Genomic DNA, 18,434 nt, shown 5'->3' with positions numbered 1-18,434 from the left:
AAATCACTTAAGGAGGTAGCCAAGCCAACACCCTCCCAATGCGTTTTGCATAGGTCACTCACATTTTCTTCATAAAATGTAAAATATATTTTGCATTGTAAATATAGTATACATTCTTGTTATTTGATGTCATGTCTTGTTTCTGTAGATGCTTCTATATTGATTTATCCAAGTTTATTGTTGCCGGTCCATTGAAGTGTGAGTGTTTGAGAATAAATGGGCAAACCTAATCCAACTAAATCATATTTTGTTTCAAACATTCTGATTGTCCTGTTTGGAGCAACAGATCTCTCCAATGACTCACCTCCAGGGAAACCGTCCCAAATCTCCAGGCGGTCGTAACGGCAGAACACTCCAGTGGGTGGCTGAGTGTCTGGCTCCAGTTCAAAGCTCTCGAACTCCAGAACGATCTCCGACATCTTAGGAGCAAAGATCATGAATGTGCAGTCCAGGTTGTTGGGGTACTTCTCTGGAAATCCAGGTGACTTTATGACTCCGCTGCTGGAGGTGAAGTTCCTGGAACATTCTGGACCTGAGGTGGACACAGAGAGGAAGGAAAAAGTTGGGATTTTTTGTTTGTTCACTGAGGCAGATGGAGTAGGGGAAAAAAACAAACATCGAAGGAGGAACACGGTGGTCTATGTTGTTTTGCTCGATGATTGCATGGTTTATGGGCCATGGTGGAGGCCCACCCTGCTCGGGATATGGCTGCTGCCTCTTTTCTTGGGTGTGTGGGCTAATGATGAAGATGAAACGAGACCAAAAAGAAAGTACAAGCACATATGAGGCTGTACTTATTAAATGTTTCATAGGCAGTATGGTTGGTACTTACATCAGCACAATTAAGAAATAGCAAAATATGTCCATCATGCTTTATAAAACCACCCTTTAGAAATGTGCACACACACTTTTATATCGGCAAGTCAAAACATTTTCCCAGAACTCCCTAGTGGACTAGCTTTGTTGATGCAGTGTGTTGTTGAAGTTCACACATACATCACTACTTTGCACTTACATGACGGCCGCTCGACTAAACCTGTTGTGTGATGAATAGGCTCAGAGCTCTAAGAGTAAATACACTCTTGTTACAGAGTGATGCATATCAGATCACCTCTTGATCATCAACACCGAAAATGTCAACATTACGTTAGCACTGTACCTAATGTAGTGTGGAATCTTATGATTATGACTGCGGGTGAAAAAATTTAAAGATCCTGAACCAGAACAGAGATGACAAATAATGATGTCACTGTGGCTAATAACCCTCATGTGCTTCCAAACTCATATTACTTAGTTTCTTAAAGAGGACCTATTATGCCCCTTTTCACAAGATGTAATATAAGGTGTCCCCAGAATGTGTCTGTGAAGTTTCAGCTCAAAATACCCCACAGATCATTTATTATAGCTTGACAAATTTGCCCCATTTAGGTGTGAGCAAAAACACGCCATTTTTGTGTGTTCCTTTAAATGCAAATGAGCTGCTGCTCCCGGCCCCCTTTCCAGAAGAGGGCGGAGCTTTAACAGCTCGCGCTTCGGATGCTCAACAACAACAAAGCTGGAGAATCTCACACAGCCAAAATGACGATTGTCAGTAACGGTGTTCAGCCTTACATTGTTCAAAACGGAGTCGGACACTGATGGAGAGACTCAGGAAGAAGTTACAACTTTTAGAATGAAACTGGATGTTTCTGAATGGTTAGTGGATAAATTTATGTAGTTGCTGTGGAGTTGATTCAACTCATCGACTAGCATGTGCTGTCATGTTAATCTTTTGTGCAAAACCCATATGGAAGCCGACTATACATAGCATACACAACAGGCTAACGTTTTAACAGATCAAGGGGCGCTAATATAATAAATATTATAATAAGATACCCTTCCTACGTCACAAGGGGAGATAAATCTGAGCGGCTCATTTTTTCAGATGCTTGCAGAGAAAGGCTTACCAAAACAAAGTTAATGGATTGTCCTTGTTCACGTTTTCCGGGTTGGAAGATGCATCGGGGACCCGATTATAGCACTTAAACATGGAAAAAGTCAGATTTTCATGATATGTCCCCTTTAAGTGGAAGCACAAAAGGATAAGATGAAGCTGCTTTCTTGCATAAAAACTGAATGGGGGCCAGGACTGCATCATAAAAGTGGTTCACACAAGTTGTGCTCTATATTCTTCTGAAGCCATAGATCGAAATGTCAATGTTTGGGCAGATCACAAAGATCACCTCTCACTTTCATTAGCCTAAGTGTAAAAGAGCAGCATGGACATTCTACTACATATCTCCTAAATTGTTCTATAAGTCAAATGGGTTTTGGCATGATGGTATGTACTAAATGATAACAGAATTTTTGGATGTTGAAGAGCTTTTTCTGTTATTTTGTATTTGTGAACATTATTGGGTGCATAATTTAATCTCATCAAAACCTCTTCACTACCACATTCTACCAAAAAACCGTTAACTGCTTCTTTTTTCATTCTTTTTATTTCTTTTCCATTTTTCCTGAAAGCGCTCTAAAGAAAATGACCAGCACGGGAATTTGAAACTAAAGTGAGTTGACATTTAGGGTACTACTTGGTTGGTTTTTAAACAGCAGGACATAAATTCCACACTTTTAGTCCTTTCATTACACAGAGCTTTAAAATTCCAGACATTTAAAATTACATTTTCTTTCATAAATAAGAAAAATAAAGCTTAATGTGGCCTTCAGAACTCTACAGGACTCTACTTTAATCTATTGAAAACTAGGGTGTCAGCAATTACACGTGGGGAGAAGGTGTCACACGAATAGGACAGGGTAATTGCACAAAAACTTTGGGGTTTGGAGTTGAAAACTGTCAGCTGAATGGTCAGCAATCAGTGTCTCTAAAACTTTCCAACTTGAAATAAAAGTTACTAGGCTTAACAGGCTTGCAGAGAAATTCAAAGGAACTATTTGATGATGGAGCCAAAAACGTTCAACTTTCATCTTTATTTTCTGATAGTTCCAGCACTTGCAGATAGACACACAGAAACACTGTAGACTATTCTTAAGATAATCTTCTGAGAGAGGAAAAAGTTCAGTGGCTGTTCCACGGGCAAGAAGGAATTTCATTTTCCTCTTGCAAGATAAGAACACATTTCTTCAGCACTATTTATATAAAGTGCATATTATAACTTTTTTTTTTCAGTAAAACAACCCAGAATATACTCAAAGCAAGGACATGAAAGCAAATGTTTCTAAGTTTGCATGATTTCACACATTGCTGATTTACGAAATTTATCAGAACACAATTCACGTTACATTCTTAGCATTGCCAAAAAGGGGCACTATAATGGGAATTAGTTCTAACTGTCGTTTTTATGATCATTTTTCATGTTTAGGTTTCTGAAGGCCAAAGTATAGTTCACTTTTTTTATGCGTACATGAGGGTCAGTGTACAGTGTGCGTAACACAAATTTCTTCATCAGAAGAGTATGCGCGTACTATACGCACACCGTCGGATTTTTGTAACCGCACGTTGTCGCACATGCACATTGAATTTTTTTTGTAGTTATTAGTTTATCCACAAGGTGGCAACCATGCCCTGGGGGCATTGATTCACAAGGTAGTCGAAGAAAAACTGCATAAACAGAACAGACCAGAACGCATGCAAGCTACAGCGACGATGGAGGTCCACATAGACAAAGAGATTGTTCAAAGAGGTTAGAAAGTACCCTCATTTGTACAACTCTAGCATGAAAGAATACAAAGATGTTTACATGGGTTGTAACTCGTGGCGATAGATTGCTCAAAATGGCGCATACATCGAACGCCTGTGTATACGTATGAGTCAAATATATTTTTTTAATGCGTACGACTGTGTGTGTACACTAGCGTACATGTAAAAAAAAAAAAAAAAACTTATACCCTGGGCTTTAGGTGTAGGTGGAGCAACAATTTAAAAGAATCTGGCTGATTAAGTTAGTTAAAGTTAGCTAAACTGTCAACATGTGCCTCTATGTGGATGTCTAGAATATAGAGTGCAAAATAAAGAGAATTGTGGGTCCACTAGTATATTTATCCGTCTAGCTGAAACTGTGTATCTTTGCTGCTCTTCACTGTGACTGGCTTTGTAACGCACCACTGCTGTTTACAGATTGCTGTGGGATTCTAGGATTTGTGTATTACAGTATGTGTGTGCGTGTTTGTGATTATGCGTGTTTCATAAGCATACAGAGACATGTTGCTATTGTCGCTAACCACAAATGCTCAAAACCTCCACACATTCCCATGTCCCTTGGTTTGTTTCTGCAGTTATTTGCAAATAGTTGGGAAAACCTTTACAAGAGAAAGACTGGGGAAAGCTGAGATGCGAAACGGGAGGCTGTAAACTCAAGCCAAACAAATAAAGCTTTGTGAGAGCCGTCCAGCTTTCTCTCTCTCTCTCTCTCTCTCTCTTGGTTTCTTTCCCTCTCACAGCCACAAATACTTTCAAGTCGTTTTGAACTAAATTTACACTTAAACACCAGAATTTATGGGAGTCCAGTGAAGTGGTATTGAAAAAACAACACAGGGTTGATTCATAGCATCTAAGCGCTAATCCTGACATTAACGGTTAGCTTTTGTCGATTTATTTTGCTTTTCCACAATAACGTATATACACAGGGCTTATCTATTCAATGTGGTGAAGTGGCCGAAGCCTTGGGCCTCTATGGAATATGCTCAGTTTATTTAACAAGCCAGAGGCAACGCTTGTTGAAAGATCACTTTCAGGTCTCCCTTTAGTGCAAACAAACCCAGCAAAGTGTCATAGATTTAATCCTCATGTTCTGTTGAGATTAACTGTTACTGTTGTTACGGTTTGGTTCCCAGAGACCCCAATGATGTAGGCTATATCTAACAATAACAAAACAATGTCTAAACAGTACTGTCATTTTGAAATGAGCCTTTTATTTTCGGTTTCAATAATATTAATAAGTTCTTCTCAGCTAAACAAATCCAGATATTATGCCCCTTTTCACAATTTGTAATATAAGTCTCTGGTGTCCCCAGAATGTGTCTGTGAAGTTTCAGCTCAAAATACCCCACAGATCATTTATTATAGCTTGTCAAATTTGTCCCTATGTGGGCGTGAGCAAAAACATACCTTTTTTGTGTGTTCCTTTTAAATGCAAAAGAGCTGCTGCTCCCGGCCCCCTTTCCAGAAGAGGCCGGAGCTTTAACAGCTCACACTTTGGTTGATCAACAACAACAAAGCTGGAAAATCTCACGCAGCCAAAATGACGATTTTCAGTAACGCTCAACCTCACATTGTTCAAACCGGAGTCGGACACTGATGGAGAGACTCAGGAAGAAGTTACAACTTTTAGAATGCAACTGGACATTTCTGAATGGTTAGTGGATAAATTTATGTAGTTGCTGTGGAGTTGATTTAACTTATCGACTAGCAGGTGCTGTCATGTTAATCTTTTGTGCAAATCCAGTATGGACGCCCATTATACATAGCGTAACTGTTTGCCAAACAGAGCTATATGCACCAGGCTAATGTTTATGATTCCTATCAAATGCTGTGAAAGGTCTAATATTTTTTTTCCAAAATATTGCTCAGACAGAAAAGCTCCTTTTTTAGCAATCGAGCTTGCCAGGTTCAACTTGCAGACTATCCAAGTTAACGAGACTCTAAATAGTCTTCTGTGCCCGTCTATGCAGCCAACGACAGAACAGTTAGCATGCTTTATAGTACTTAAACATGGAAAAAGTCAGATTTTCATGATATGTCCCCTTTAAAATAAATAAATACTATTATAGTATATAAATAAAACTAAGATACATTGATTTGCATCCATTATTGTAACTGTTTCTCTAAGGGTTCTCTGTAAATGTTAAAGGCCTGGTTTCACAGACAGGGTTTAGATCAAGCCAGGATTAGACCTTAGTTCAGTTAGGACATTTAAGTAGTTTTTATAAACGTGCCTTAGAGAAAACATTACTGGTGTGCATCTTGAGACAAAACAATAACACTGACATATTTTAAGATATGCCAATGCAAGTTGCTTTCGGTTAAAACAGCTTAAACATGCATTTTAGTCTGGGACTAGGCTTACGCCTCTTTGAAACCGGGGGAAGATTTGTTTGTTAGCTCCATGGCATACAGTTTGGGAAAACCTGAGCTGACACAGCTATGCTAACACATTTGTGTCACTAGATCCCTGTGCATACGACAAAAGATGTGTAACGTTGAAGCAGAAATGAAATGGCTTAAGGTGTTCTGGGTCTAGTGAACTAATCGCTGTTGTTTATATTCCATATATCTGCAGGGAGAATAATTAATCTGGACGCACACATACATTTCCTTGCCGTTTACCCCCGTGGCTACACTAAGACAGGTTAATGGGCGCGATGAGAGTTTGAGAAGCAAAATTCAGCCACACTTTCCAACAAACATTAATCTAGAGTCACAGCTGTGGGGTTACCCAGAACACACAAACACACATACACTTACAATCTACAGTTGCTGACACATCATTTAGCCAGCCAGCACCGCTGATGGGTCCCCTTGAGAACCAGAATGGGCAACACACAGAAAGACAGTTTCTGCCTTGGATTTCATTAGCTCTGAGTGTTAATGTAGGGGGGTTTATTTAAAAGACGGGCTCGTAGAAAGACATGCTTGCTGTGCCAGATGTGACCTATGCCACTGGCCTGTAAAAAGCAACTAAACTTGTAAAAGACAACTAAACTGGATACATTGAACAAGCTGCCCTCCTCACGCAATCCTTGTCCTACTGTGTTGACACAGGTGCCATCGTAAAGACGTTCAGATAACATCTCCATGATGAATGGCCTAGCTAGATGTGATGATGACGCAGACTTTAGCATTACTTTAAGGCACTCAGTGGCCTTCTTGGCCATGTAGCTATTTAAGGAACAGGAACACACAACATTTTTGCAAAACTCTAACAACGCACATATACATACAATTCACTGCAGTTTTCAGCTGAAATGAGCACTAGTGGTGGTAAAACCACAACACCTTTGATTCCTTTTCAGACAAATTCAGGATTACAGGGCAAGATTATTGATTAATAAAGACTTTTTTCATGTAGTTCCTTGCACAATACTATGTTATGACCTCAAAACACTTTTGCCATAGTAAATGATTTGTAAACTAAAGCATTTTGAGGTTTGCATCACATAACCAGCTCCATATGTTTGGCTTTTCTGCTGTAGTAAACTTGCTCATTAGCTCACCTGATACAGCATTACGCTTGTGACGTGAAGCGCTCGGGTACAAGTCCTGTGAAACATGTGTCACGATAAAAGAGCTTTAAGAAGCGACTAAAATGCCACAGTTGTTTCAGCAAATGTGTTTTTCTCTCACATTTGTTTTTGTTAACAAATTCGGTTAGGTTTAGTATAAGTGGTACGTTATTTTCAAATGTGATAGAGCATTAAACCTTAGCCCCGATACAAACTATAACCAACGTGAGTAGAATTTATCAAAATAAAGTGTTAGCAGATATTAAAGGGTTAGTTCACCCAAAAATGAAAATAATGTCATTTATTACTCACCCTCATGCCGTTCCACACCCGTAAGACCTTTGTTAATCTTCGAAACACAAATTAAGATATTTTTGTTGAAATCTGATGGCTCAGTGAGGCCTACATAGCCAGCAATGACATTTCCTCTCTCAAGATCCATTAATGTACTAAAAACATATTTAAATCAGTTCATGTGAGTACAGTGGTTCAATATTAATATTATAAAGCGATGAGAATATTTTTGGTGTGCCAAAAAAGACAAAATAACGAATCAGCGGTTCGGAGAGCCAAAGTCACGTGATTTCAGCAGTTGGGCGGTTTGACACGCGATCCGAATCATGATTCGACATACTGATTCATAACGCTCCAAAGCTTCCTGAAGCAGTGTTTTGAAATCGGCCATCACTATATAAGTCGTTATTTAGTTTTTTTGGCGCACCAAAAATATTCTTGTCACTTTATAATATTAATATTGAACCACTGTACTCACATGAACTGATTTAAATATGTTTTTAGTACATTAATGGATCTTGAGAGAGGAAATGTCATTGCTGGCTATGGAGGCCTCACTGAGCCATCGGATTTCAACAAAAATATCTTAATTTGTGTTCTGAAGATTAACGAAGGTCTTACGGGTGTGGAACGCCATGAGGGTGAGTAATAAGTGACATTATTTTCATTTTTGGGTGAACTAACCCTTTAAGCAGACAGTCTACTAAAACTCTAATGACTGCTAGTTGACATGTAGTTGCAAAATTACTTATAGTTAGTAAAATGTCTAAAGTGGACCATCGAATTGAAGTGTTACCACAGCCGCCATTTTGAACGTTACGATTTCTCCCATTCTTTCTATTAGTAGTCCATCTAATATGGAAGCCCAAGGTAATTGTGACTTTATCTCTCAAAATTGCGAATTTAATCCTAGCAATTGCGATTTTATATCTCATAATGTCACTTTATATCTCGCAATTTGAGTCAATTTACTATCGCACAATTACCTTTTTTTGTACTCTGATTTGGAATCAGACTTCCATAGTCCCATACTACTACTCTGAGCGAGTGTAACTTACTTATCCATGCTTCTATCCCACACCCACGCCTTCCACTCCACCGGCCTCTCTTCACACTTGCTGTGGCTCTGAAAATTGCAGAGCTGTTAACTAAAAACGTATGTCCCCTTCCACCCTAAGAAAGGCCTTTTTGGGGATGCCACGGCAAGGCAGGGTGACATGATAACTACAGACTCCTCTTTTTTTACGGAAGTTTCTAAAAATCATCTAAAAGCCCCTTGTTAAGGATGGTTTTGAGGGAACTCTGAGAGAAAGAACATGGTGCCTGTGAAACCATAGCGGTCTGAAAGCCCCTGAGGACAGCTCTTCGTTAGATATCCATGCTGTCCAGTGTGGGTTAGTGCTTGGGTCAGGCTTGATTGCATTCATAGATAGCTGCGGCGGAGAGATTCTCATCTCTTATCTTTCCTGTGTGTGTGTGTGTGTGTGTGTGTGTAGCTCCCAGCTTTTCTCGCCCTCTCTTCACATCTTCTCTCCCTCACTTTCTTTGTCACCTTCACACTTTTTTCCTGAATAGATTCTTCTCTCCTTGTGTGTTCTCTGTTTATTCTCTCCTTCTTTTATAGTCTATCTATCTATCTATCTATCTATCTATCTATCTATCTATCTATCTATCTATCTATCTATCCATCCATCCATCCATCCATCCATCCGCTACACTAATGCTTGCCAGAAATATAGGTTTATTTAGTCAATACTGCAGTCTTTCATCATATCACTGTTGCTGACATTTTATAAAAGCAATAAGCCACTTGAAATACGTGTTAAAGTGCTTTAACCATGGTTAAGTGGTGTTCTCAAGGACAGGGTGGAGTAAAATCCCTGTAAAGCACATTCTCTCATGGCTAATTGCTTTAAAAACATATAGAAGTAGCTGAAGTTGAAGATACCTGTTCTAAAATCATTTTAGCCATCTGAGAGCACACAAAATACATTGTGTACCTTTAATTAGATATTCTGCTGTACTTCTGCTTCAAGCAATGCAGCCCACACACTGGATGTGTGTGAAACCTGCTCTAATCCACAGCTTACCTCTCTAAATGTAGCAGCAGCAGCTTGAAATGAGTATAATCTCATTTTAAATGGTTACATTCTTATAATCATCTCTCATTTCAATACCTGCACACCTGTTTCAACACCTGTGCATAATCACTGAGTTTACTTGTATGTCATACACACAGAGATTAGATGTTGTTGACAAGGCTTTCAAATCAATTTCCCTTTCTTTATTCACTGTCCGTCACTCTTTTCACATCCTTTCCTTTGTTTTCTCGCTGTCCTTCTCTGTCTTTAATTGATAAGGTTGCTGTACGTTTTTCAGAGTTTGCGTAGACACAACAAATTCCCATGCCCTGGACTACAAACATAACAGTATTTGTTGTTCACACAGGATCTTGTGGCCCACCCATGCTGATAAACTAAGAGGGTTTTCTGGAGGAACACACCCAGCACTGGCCGAGAGCGTCTGGTAGAACCCTTGACTGCACAGAGTCGATATGTTTCAGACGTCTTTGGTCTCTCCAGAGAAACCTTATTTCCAATCAGACACATCAAGAAGATGAGTTTAAGAAAACCAGCACTGAGATAATGGAATACTGTGGGAGACTTATTGATGTTATTGATGAGCCAAAGTGTGTGGGGGTGCTATGGGGGATGGCAAGCCAGAGGAAAATGTATTACTCTGAGGTTGCTCTTTTATAGCTCAGGAGAATCAGTTTTCTGAAGTATCAACTTTGTCTCAAATGTTTCTCTTGAAATTCCTTAAGGGAAAATTTCTTTAAAATATTTAAATAAATAAAACAGATCAAAACCTATATATGTTGTGCTGCTTTAGAGAAGAGGAAGAGTTTTTGTAGTAGAGTGTTGTTAAAATGCCATCATTTTACGCCGGACTGCTTCACAAACGAGGGTCAATTCAACGCTGGATTTGCAAAAAAGATTAACATGACGGCACATGCTAGTCAATGAGTTCAATCAACTCCACAGCAACTACATAAATTTATCCACTAACCATTCAGAAATGTCTATTTGCATTTTAAAAGTCATAACTTCTTCCTGAGTCTCTCCATCAGTCTCCAACTCTGGTTTGAACAATGTAAGGCTGAACACCGTTACTGACAGTCGTCATTTTGGCTGCGTGAGATTCTCCAGCTTTGTTGTTGTTGAGCAACCGAAGTGCGAGCTGTTAAAGCTCTGCCCTCTTCTGGAAGGGAAATTAATACTTTTACTCAACAAGGATATTAAATTGATAAAAAGTGACTGTAAAAACATTTATATTGTTACAAAAGATTTTATTTCAAATAAATGCTGTTCTTTTGAACTATATCACAAAATCCTGAAAAAAATGTATCAGGGTTTCCAATAAAAAAAGGAAGCAGCACAACTGTTTTCAACATTGATTTCAATACTGATGATAAAAATAAATGTTTCTTGAGCAGCAAATCAGCATATTATAATGATTTCTGAAGGATCATGTGACAATGAAGACTGGAGTAATGATGCTAAAAATTCAGCTTTGATCACAGGAATAAATTAGAATTTTAAATATATTACAATAGAAAACAGTTCATTTAAATAGTAAAAATATATTACAAAATTACTGTTTTTACTGTATTTTTTGATCAAATAAATGCAGCCTTGGCAAGCAGAAATATAAGAAAAAACAAAGCAGATTTTTCTATCTTGAAAAATGTAATGTCACAGTTTGACACTATTGGCACTTCTACAAAATTCTCCATTTCCTCTCCTTATAATCTCATTGCTAGGAATAGCAATTGTGATAGATCTTTTCTATGGGAATGACTCCACACAAACAGACAATAAAGATGAAAATAACCCCCCGAGGAACATCCATCTCATCCTGAGGTCATGATCGGGGTAACCAAGGGACAATATTCGGCCATGATGTGTACCGCACCTGTTCGAGGTTACGCATACACACATTCTCTCTCGCTTCTCTGAGTCTCTAGCCCTACCTCAAACACAGGAAACAGATCTGAACAACAGGAAATTTCTGCTTATTGCCATGACATCTCCAGATAAGACCATCGGTCCCTTATTGTGTATCTGTGTGTGTCTCTGTGGGCCAGACAATGTCAGAGAGACCCTGAAGGTCTACAAGTCTGCGTTATCAACTGATCTCTTCTCCTCAGGCAACTCTCCCACTGGGACTGACAATGAGAAAACAGAAAGTGGTCTCCCTCGCTTACTTCTGTCCTTGTATGGTTGTTGTATTCACCTACTGTTAATTCCTTCCTTGTACGCATCTTTCTTAAATACTTACTTATTAAACAAACAGTTATGGATGTTGAAGTAACATGGCAAATCTGATCAAATGATCCACTGTGGGGCTGTTGAAGCTGACATTCACTTATGAGTTCTCATCCCTTTCTTATTTTCCTTCTACTCACCCGTTTTGAAGATCTCGTAGCGGATGGAGAAGCCAGCGCCATGAGTCTCGTAGTCAGACACAAACTTGATGAAGAGCTGGTTCCCAGAGGAGACCACTGGAGAGGGGGCGATCTTCCCGCAATACTTCCCGACCAGCTGCCCGCTCTCATCCACTCCATCTCTCACTTCCACATAGTCATATCTGCACAGAGAGAGAAACACAAAGATTTGTTCATCTAAACTGTTAACAATATACACTTTTTTATATATATATTTTAGCAAGGCGGTTCATTCAGTTTCTTTCATTTATCTGGTTATGAATTTTTACTTACATATATATAAAGATATTTACTTTCAAAAATTTATAAAAAAATGAAAAAATTTAAAAAAAATTTTTTTAAAAACAATGACTAGGTTGTGAACACCTGCATGTGCTAAAATTGTAAATAAAGTATAAAAATAATTATGTCTATGGAATGTCCCAATAAAGCATGAAAACGCAACGTGTGTGTCTGAGAGTGTGTGTGTGTGTGTGTGTGTGTGTGTGTGTGTGAGAGAGAGAGAGAGAGAGAGAGAGACAGAAAGAGTGTGTGTGAGAGAGTGTGTGTGTATGTGTGTGTGTGTGTGTGTGTGTGTGTGTGTGTGAGAGAGAGAAAGAATGTGTGTGAGAGAGTGTGTATGTGTGTGAGTGTGTGTGTGTGTGTGGGAGAGAGAGAGAGTGTATGTGTGAGAGAGTGTGTCTGTGTGTGTTAGAAAGGTAAAAAGTGGCATATAAATTGCTGCATATGAATGATAGAAGACAGTCATACATACTCTTAGTTGACTTTGCATGTCGGTTTCACAATATATATGAGTAGGACAACAGTTATAGTATGAGAAGACACAGGTGTCGCCTCCACACACACACACACACACACACACACACACACACACACACACACACACACGCTCCAGTTGTCCTCAAAATAGAATTTCAACCCTAAAGCTATTGGTTTGTGCCGCCACATAATTGAGTCGGCGACAGTTTGGAAGACTGTTGCACAAATGGCAGCACGTGCACACACACAAACCCACGTGCGCACACATACGCACGCTAATATTGTGTCTGTAATACAAGACGAGAGTGGGTGGGTGGTCCTGCCTCAAGTAGCGAGTGAGTGAGATGGGATGAAAAACTAAAGCTGATGTGAATTCTCTCTTGTTTTAAGTCTGTTTGTACAATACACTCCGCATACTAATATAATAATGGCGAATTTCAATTGGGGGAAGGCTCAGCATGGAATATGATTGACAGCAGGGTCTTGTTTCCATGGCGTTTAATCACCCCTGACACCCGTAACCGCGGGAACGGCGGGAGGAAAGGAGAGCAAAGCATCATGGGGAGTACAACGGTCTATTTCTTTTCAAAGAATTTCAGTTTGGTTTCTCTAAGCATATTAGGGATGCAGAAACAAAATCTTGCCTGTGCATAATATAATTTCATTATGTGGAGAGGAGTATTAAAATACTGATACTTACATATATATATATATATATTATTCATGTGCATAATAGCCTAGATATGCAACAGAAGATCTCCCTGCTCAAGAAAATGGTCTATTCCACCTGTCACACATTACGGGAGGAAATGTGTGAAAATTTAACGAAGGTATTGCAGACAGCAGAATGTGTGTCTGCGTGTTAGTGTGTCCAGAAGGGTTATGGGAGGCATTAAAATTGGGGCGCGTCTCATACTGTGCATTCAGTGATATAAAGGTTGGTTTGTTTCACACCGTTGGGGGTGGCATGATACCGTATGTGTGCGAATGGAGGGGACGGAATATGAGAAGCGTGCCGCTCTCTGAAATTGGGTCCCCTGAGGGGGCAGTAATGTAGAGATGACTTCACCCGTGTCTCTCCGCTTGGCTGGCCTGATGGAAGAGGCCTAGAACTCCATCAGTCACAGCAGAAGAGAGTGCCACGGCTCTAATGCTACATATACAATGAAAATGCATTTAAACTGGCAGGTAAAGAAAGTCCACCTTCTCTGCAAAAATGCCACACAAAGTACAATACATTCATGCAAATAGGAGAATGACATAACTTTTTATAAAATAAATTTTAATTTATTAAAAAATTGGACAATATAGAGAGGACCCCTGTGGACCCTCCTGAGTGTTTGTGTAGGTTATTAAGTAAGTAAAAAAAACTATACCTTTTTGAAGGGATAGTTCACCCAAAAATGAAACTTCTGTCAATATTTACTCACCCTCATGTTGTTCCAAACCCATAAGACTTTTGTTCATCTTTGAAACACAAATGAACATCTTTTTGATGAAATCTAAGAGATTTCTGTCTCTCCATTGACAGTCTATGCAACTACCGCTTTGACGCTTTAAAAAGTTCATGAAGAGATCGTAAAACTAATCCATCTGAATTGAGCGGTTTAGTCCAAATTTTCTGAAGTGACACGATTGCTTTGTGTTATGTCTCGTGTTACGCAGCATGTTTGAACTTCCGTGAGAACCAGTGAGATTAATTCGTGTTACGCAGCACGTTTGAACTCCCGGGTGAACCAATGAGGTTCATTCTTGTGTTACGCAGCACGTTTGAGCTTCCGCGAGAACCAATGAGATTCATTCTTGTGTTACGCAGAACGTTTGAGCTTCCGCGAGAACCAATGAGATTCATTCTGGTGTTATTTAGCACGTTTGAGCTTCTGCGAAAACCAATGAGATTTATTCTGGTGTTATGCAGAACGTTTGAACTTCCGTGAGAACCAATGAGGTTCATTCTCGTGTGTTACGCAGCATGTTTGAGCTTCCGTGATAACCAATTAGGTTCATTCTCGTGTTACGCAGCACATTTAAACTTCTGCGAGAACCAATGAGGTTCGTTCTCATGTGTTACGCAGCACGTTTTTTAACTTCTGCGAGAACCAATGAGGTTCATTCTTGTGTTACGCAGCACGTCTGAGCTTCAGCAAGAGGTTTGTTCTCGTGCGTCAAGCAGGTTCAGCTGAGCTTCTGTTTATGTTCACTGATCAATGTTTATGAATTCACGAGTTTGTTTCCTCATATAATCTTTAAGCTAATGAGGTTAAGCGTATTTGGCTTGCTGTCCGCTGTGGAGGGGCTCGAGGAAGCAGCTTCAACTCGAGCTTGGATATACCCCCCCCCAGGGACTACTAGTGCCTGGAAGAGGAGTATGATAAATGAGATGCCTAAATTATGTGGTGGAGTTGGGGAGGTGGAGGGATATCGAAACAACTGATGCCAGAGCAGGGTGAATAGCTGCTTATATGCTCTGGCCATTAATTGAAAGATTAGGGTTCACTCCTCTTGAAATTATGTTTCAATTTCACTAATTGAAAGATTAGATGGGTTCACTCCTCCCGAAATTACATTGTGAACTTCACTAAAAGTCTAAATTAAATCTGTTCATCGTATAATGTGATCGAGTCTCTTCAGAAAATTTGGACTAAACCGCTCGATTCATATGGATTATTTTTACAATCTCTTTATAAACTTTTTGAAGCGTCAATGATCAATTTGCAAAAATGGAGAGAGAAATCTCTCAGATTTCATCTATAAGATCTACATTTGTGTTCTGAAGATGAACAAAGGTCTTATGGGTTTGGAACGACATGAGGGTGAGTAATTAATGACAGAATTTAAATTTTTGGGTGAACTAACCCTTTAAGAACTTGATGTGTGAATTTTCTTTGATTTTTAAAGTATTTTCCCTTTTTTATTTTGTCAGTGACCCAAATATCGACATAATACAAACAAACACATCTGCAAACAGACTGCTCTTTTCAGACAGCTTTACCCGAGCCTTTTCTGCTCATATGACGTTTGCAGAGCTATGACCTCACTCTGTTTGGCTTGGGTCTACTGTTTTGTGCTTGGTGCCATTTTTTAGCACGCTGTTCTGTTTTTCAATCCCTGCCCTCTTCCTCTTAAGGCCAGCTGTGGAAACAGCACTCCTGCACCCACACAAACAAGCTCTGTTCTCCTCTTCTCCTTTATCAGTCTGAGCAGGAGAACTCAGTCTACCTCTACCCCATCATGGTACATTTACACAGGAATCCAGCCAATGCACTTATGCTTTTACTCACTGCCTTTACGGCACAGTGGCCATAAAAAGCAGTCATTAACTTTCCCAAAGACTTCTTTTGTTTTCTCTCATCATTCTGGCTTGCCATTCTGGTGAGCCTGAATTACTAAAGTTAGGTCAAATGATTCAGAGCTCTGAGTAAATGATAAGAGAAGATGAAGAGAAGGAAAGCTTAGAGTGATGGTTATGTTGATCATCAACATCATTATTTTAGTGCAGATGTAGATCCCTGTATTCAAGTCTAAACATGTTCCTGGGGCAATATTTGTCCTCAAACAAACATAGACCTACCCGATCACTAAAACCAGAAGGGAATCATTGTTTGGTAAGAAACTTGTCCAAGGCTCTAGTCCTAACACTAACCCAAGAATCTGATTGGTGGAGTGGACTACTTTCCTTGTTGGTGCCAGAACACAATTCCAAACTGATCTGAGAATTAGGTTTAATGACCTTGATTTTTAGGCCCTGTCTCAAATGATGCATTTCATTGTACCTGTGATCTTGTGAATTTGTGATGATCTTGAGAATGTAAGGTGTCGCATTTGTCATAGGTTTCATTTCACTCTCTTAACTGCCACCACAAGACGTTTGCAGAGACTACACACTGCCCAACAGTCTACATGGAATTATGCTATCAAAGTGTGGACATAAAAGACTACTGAAAGGGCTTAAGGAAATGGCCTTTGTTTGGGATAGGCTGGGTTAGGACTAGGATTTGGGACTTCAACAATTTTATCAACCAAACTGTTGTGCAGAATTTCGCCCCCCTGCCAAATTTCGCCCCCCTCGTTTAAGTCGCTACCTGATTGCCTAATCTTAACCCCACCCCAATCCTAACCCCTCTCCCACACCTACTTATAAACCTACCAATAGGGGGTAATAATCTGGCAGGGGCTCAAAATTCGGCACAACAAACACTTCCTCTCTGATTTTAGAGGTAGCTTGTTGCTAGGGTAAGTTTGGCTTATATTTATTTGATAGGGATGTTGTTCCAGGTCCAACAAGTATATTGATTCAGGAGCATGTCTTACTTGACTAATTTGCATTGCGACTGCAAGCAAATACAAGAATGCACACCAAGTTGCTCTAAAATCCTAACCAAATTCAGTCATTGAAAAGTGAATTAGAGATTGGTCTGAATACAGCTTGTGAAGATGTTTGGGTGCAGTAATGGAGATGGAGAGCATCAGTCTTGTTCAGATCTGTCTGTTCTGCTCTCTCCTTCCTCTTTCAGCCGGTAATTTCTCCCTGCTCTTATGGCTAGCTGAATGATACCTCTACTTTGAGCATATGCACGCACACACAGATTTTCTTTCTACTTTAAATCCCAACCAGGTAAACTCAAGCGTGACCAGACCTTTGAAAAATTGATGCAGGCGTTATCCAGCAAAAGATTTTGGGGTTTAAGAAGTCGTTTCCTCCTCAGTGGTGCTGTGAGAATCAAAGGTGTGTTATCGGATTTCAGCAGTCTGTCACAGAATCACAGTCACCGTTGCACAACCGTAGTCACAGCAGAGGCAACATTATACTGTACTACAAGCTCTCCTCAAGACATCCTTTTCGCTATGGCTTTGAAAAACAGCAGGCCTCTCCTGGTTGCCTGCATGTAAAGTCTTAGCACCTTCAGAAATCTTGTTTATGGCATTTTTTAGTCAGGCGCGGCACTTGTTCCCTAACACAGATGGACCTTGTAAAGCTGGAGTGGGAGGTATTAGAATAAGATGCAGATGGAACTGCAGTAGTCGCCTCAAGGCCAGTGCTGCTTATGAAAAAAAAGAAGAAATGTCTTTAAGCATTCTAACCACATTCTCATTTCTGTTTTTAAAGACTACTCGGCACAGGCTGCACACAGTTTCATCCCATTCTGCAAGCTCAGTGGCTCTGGAGTGCCAACTTGGCCCTGCTAATCATATGCAGGGCATTATGGGATTGACTGCAGAGGCCATTTTACATTCAGAGAAAGACTTTTTCCAAGAGTGGTCTGTGTAGAACAGTATTTGCTAATCTATTTCTTCTGGAACTTGCGGGAGTCTGAGGCTACAAGATGGAGTTTGCCGTTAACAGAGCAAGAAAAAACAGCACGGACCGATTTTAAAATGAAGTTTTGCCCCTGAAGCTAAGAAGAGAGGTGTAAAGCATTCTCATCAAGTACAGAGTCCCAATTTCTCAGACCAGACACCTCTCCACCTGCCCCAGGTCTTAAACCACCCCCTCGCTCCACCCGGTCTCCGCCTGCTTCATTTTTACGACCCCAGAATAGACAGCAGACAGATTGTTTTTAATGCATTTCCCATCTCTCTATCTTGCTGCTCTACCTTTGCCCTTTTTGATTGTTCAAAATCTTTGGGCATATACCACTGGACTGTTGTTAGGATT

General features: G+C 39.8%; 1 protein-coding gene across 4 annotated transcripts in view; it reads right to left on the bottom strand.

The window, feature by feature from the left end:
* The window catches only part of nrp1a (neuropilin 1a), a 73,353-nt gene that overhangs the window by 38,984 nt on the left and 15,935 nt on the right, over positions 1-18,434 (bottom strand). For all 4 annotated transcript variants that reach the window (XM_051881494.1, XM_051881495.1, XM_051881496.1 and 1 more), the window contains exons 3-4: positions 11,981-12,162; positions 305-532 (exon numbers count right to left, since the gene is read on the bottom strand). In XM_051881494.1, coding sequence (XP_051737454.1) covers positions 305-532; positions 11,981-12,162 — 410 coding nt within the window. The remainder of the gene's footprint in view (positions 1-304; positions 533-11,980; positions 12,163-18,434) is intronic.

Source organism: Ctenopharyngodon idella, chromosome 23 (assembly GCF_019924925.1).
Source record: "Ctenopharyngodon idella isolate HZGC_01 chromosome 23, HZGC01, whole genome shotgun sequence".
NCBI lineage: Eukaryota > Metazoa > Chordata > Actinopteri > Cypriniformes > Xenocyprididae > Ctenopharyngodon > Ctenopharyngodon idella.
Note: the sequence above shows the minus strand (reverse complement) of the source record. Positions and strands in the feature narration are given on the sequence as shown.